Raw genomic sequence first — 4,324 nt, forward strand, 5'->3', positions numbered from 1 at the left:
CGACCAGGGGCTGCACCTAGGGATTGGGCCTGCCCTCTGCCACCTGGGAGCAGGCCTAAGCCAGCAGGTCATTATCTCCCAAGGGGTCCCAGACTTCGAGAGGGCACAGGACGGGCTGAGGGACCCCCCTCTCCCCCCCGAGTGCACAAATTTTTGTGCACCGGGCCTCTAGTATATATATATATACATACATATTTCCCAGCTTTTTAAAATTTTGCTTATTAAGAGTTATAACAAAAAAAGAGTTATAACTAAAGAGATGGGAAAATGTTTTTAAATTTGGGAACCACATCTTAACATGCATCAAATATTCTATAAATATTCCCTTCAAATATGGACAATATAAGCATATGGAGTAATTCATAATAGTGGTCAGTTTCCCAGACTTTATTTGTGTTTGATCCGTAAGAATTCAGTGAGTAAGGCAAATGGCAAATTGCATTTTCCAAAGATGGCGGCCACAATGGTAGAATCCTACATGCTCTTGTCATAACTGGACTTATGCCCTCCTCCCATTGAGGGAACTCCTCTTCCTTGAACTCGTCAGTCTCCACCAGTAAGTATGAAGAAGTGATGTTAAGTGACTTTTGAGGCAAGGTCATTAAAACACTATATAGTTCTCACTGAGCCTCTAAGACAGTGGTTCTCAACCTGTGGGTCGCAACCCTTTGGCGGTCAAATGACCCTTTCACAGGGGTCGCCTAAGACCATCCTGCATATCAGATATTTACATTACTATTCATAACAGTAGCAACATTACAACTATGAAGTAGCAATGAAAATAATTTTATGGTTGGGTCACAACATGAGGAACTATATTTAAAGGGCCAGAAGGTTGAGAACCACTGCAAGTGTTCACTTGCAGCCTAGCCCTGTGCAGTGAAGAAGCCAAGAAGCCATATGGATAAGACAGGCCACATGCAGGTGTTACCACGAGGCCCCAGGTGAGAACTAAGATCAGCCACATTTCAGAGTGAGTGAGGCTTCAGATGGCTTGAGCCCCCAGCCCTTGAGCTCTCCCATCTGATGCCACACACAGGAAAGTGTGCTCCGGATCCATGAATAGACACATGGTGATTGTTGTTTCAATAACTGTTGTTTGAGAAGTTCTGTTATTAAACAATAGAAAACTGGACTATAAGCATCATTATGCATAGTTTTACCAAGGACAAAATAGTATCTACTGGCTAAGTAAATATGAAAGAATAAAATATATCAGAACTAATATGAATACCCAGATCATTGAATCTCAATTCTAGTGCTCTTTCCTCTATACCAAAAATGGTCTACGAGTAAGGCATCTTATTCTATGATTAATAGCTCACAAAATCGTAATTTTATTTTATTAATATAAGAGACAAATTGACTCAGTGTATTGATAATATTCTGGCTATTTTAACCATATACATTAATAATTCAAATATTAATAAGGTAAATCTACCAGAGCTGATGAGTACAAGGTTATGATGAAAGAATAAAAACTAATAAATTATAAATTACTCTTTAAAATTTTAAAAAATGAATGTAGCATAGAAAACTCATCTTTTAAGTATTAGAACATAATGACTGAACATGGGTAAAAGGCATTATCAAATGGCCAGCTTGCTGGACTTAATTTTAAGAAATTTGAAAAACAGACTTGGTTAAGGGAGACAATGATTATACTGATCATTGTCGTACTTACTCCCTTTCTTTCCGAAGGATTTTTTGGAGCTCATCCAACTGCTCCTGCAGAATGGAAATTTCAGGCACTCCATCCTCCAAAGGCAGGTGTCCCACTGGCTGTCGTAGCCCAGGTCTTATTGCACCAGGTCTTATTGCACTGTTCTCGAATAAATCAGAGCAGTCTAGATGGAGTTTCTCCTCATTTAATCTTAATGGGTCGAGAATCAAACCTTCTTCCTAAAGGAAAAAACATAAAACAGTTATTACTGTTGAATTTTTAAATCTCTCAGTAGGAAAATCATGCAGAATATTTCCATACTTTTGGAAGGAAATAAATGTTATAATTCACGATCAAACTCATATTTTCACTTTTTAAAGTTGGATTTGTTGGGGTAACATTGGTTTGCAAAACCATACTGGTTCCAAGTGTACAATTCAACAAAACATCTGCACACTACATCATGTGCCCATCGCCCAAAGCAAAGTCTCTTTCCATCCCCTTCCCCTCCCCCTTTGCCCACCCTCGTTTACCCCTCACCCCCTTTCCCTCTGGCTGTCACCACACTGTTCTCTGAGTCTATGTGTTATGTATATTTTCATTTTTTAATCATTCTCTAATAGTGTTATATGACCAAAGATTAACTTGCATTCTTCAAGCATCTTTCTTTCTTTCTATGTTCTACCTTATTATAATCAAATACATTTCTCAAAAAGTCTGCTTTAACTTTTAGTTTGAGTTTTCTTTTTCTAATCATAGCTAAAAATAGCCAAGCATGAACTTGAACAGCTGTAAAGAGTTATTTAATGAGTTTATGAATTTCTCTTTAAAGTTTATTTTGTCACAAGGCACTTGAGAGCTTCAAAGGAAAGCCAGCTGATTACTTTTTAACATCTTTACAGGGCAGAGGAGAAAGAATTTTCAGGAAATTCTTCAATCTTTTAATAGGCTTGTTTATTGCACTATTATTTAGGTCACTAGTTAAAGCTCAAATAGAGTTTAATGGGACATTTTAATATACATAAGCATCATTTATCAGAGCAGTACACTGCCTCAAAATATTACATCATAATTCCAAAACTTGGCCAAACTCTTGCTATAGATATCTGTCTATAATTTAAATTTGCTCTGATTTGTGGGTTTAAAATGAGATAAAGAAAAGTTCAAATAAAATCTTAATTAATAGACAAGTTCAAATAAAATATTAATGACACTTCATTTTTAGTATTTATGTATTTACTTATTTTAAAAATATTTTTATTAATTTCAGAGATGAAGGGAGAGAGAATCATTGATCGGCTGCCTCTTGCACAGCCCACTCTAGGAGCTGAGCCCGCAACCTGGGCTTGTGTCCTGACCGGGAATCGAACCATGACCTCCTGGTTCATAGGTCGATGTTCAACCACCGAGTCACACCAGCCAGTATTTATTTTAGTATTTATTTTTAAATGTTAGGTTACTAGCATGACTCATCTCTTCATTCTCTCAACAATTAATGGTTATTTTGTCTCATTTTGAAAAACAATAAAATAAGACGTGTTGTTCTCCTTGGAAAATAGCTTGGTAAGATAATCCATTCATATGTAAGTATCTTTAGAGTTAGAAGGAAAACTGATCGAAATAAAAACAGCTAATTAAAACTTCAACTTATTTCACTACCATCACAAAGAATTTTAACTATCCTTTTCCCTAAATAAATAAACTTTTAATAAAGATCTACTATGTATGATGTTCTTGATACTAATGATACAAAAATATTCCAAATGAAGTCCTAAGATATTGAACATTTCTCAGTAAAACATATGTGAAGAGAATCTTTCACATTCTCAAATGTGGTGTCTATTACTTGTAATAATAAATATTTGTACATTCAGAACAATGTAAGTGAGCTATATTCCCTAGTCTCCATCACTATATTAAAATACATACATTAATAGAGTTGAATTTTGAGAATATATAACATTTTTCCAAAGATATACACAACAGGACTAATAGCGTAGATTATCGAGTTTAAAAAATTTATATTTAAAACAAGTCTGGAAGACTAAATAAGCATAAGTAATTAGAATTTTTTAACCTTTTTCATTTACAATGAAATTTATATTTACCATAATTTACATACATCATGGAAAGGATTACAATTTTAAATGGAATTATAGAAGAGCAATTGTATAATTTTAGAAATGGAATTACATAGAAAAATAAAATACTAGTGGCCCAGTGCATGAAATTTGTGCATGAGTGGGGGGATGTCCCTCAGCCCAGCTTGCACCCTCTACAATCTGGGACCCCTTGGGGGATGTCCGACTGCCGGTTTAGGGCCTAAACCGGCTGTCGGACATCCCTCTCGCAAACCGGGACCTCTGGCTCCTAACCACTCACCTGCCTGTCTGCCTGATCATCCCTAACCACTCTGCCTGTCAGCCTGCTCACCCCCAAATGCCCCCGCTTGCTGACCTGATTGCTCCCAACTGTCCCCCATCATCCTGCTTGTTCCCAACTGCCCCCAGCCAGCCTGATTGTCCCCAACTGCACTCCCCTGCTAGCTTGCTTACCCCCAAATGCTCCCGCTGGCTGACCTGATTGCCCCCAGCTGTCCCCCCCTGCTGGCCTGCTGACCTCCTACTGATCCCCCCCCCCTTGCCGGCCTGCTTGGTCCCA

General features: G+C 37.7%; 1 protein-coding gene across 1 annotated transcript in view; it reads right to left on the minus strand.

Annotated features, from left to right (window-relative positions):
• The window catches only part of CCDC102B (coiled-coil domain containing 102B), a 91,214-nt gene that overhangs the window by 85,240 nt on the left and 1,650 nt on the right, over positions 1–4,324 (minus strand). Inside the window, exon 2 of the mRNA XM_015562769.1 lies at positions 1,685–1,902. Coding sequence (XP_015418255.1) covers positions 1,685–1,902 — 218 coding nt within the window. The remainder of the gene's footprint in view (positions 1–1,684; positions 1,903–4,324) is intronic.

This window comes from Myotis davidii, unplaced genomic scaffold, assembly GCF_000327345.1.
Source record: "Myotis davidii unplaced genomic scaffold, ASM32734v1 scaffold96, whole genome shotgun sequence".
Taxonomy (NCBI): Eukaryota; Metazoa; Chordata; class Mammalia; order Chiroptera; family Vespertilionidae; genus Myotis; species Myotis davidii.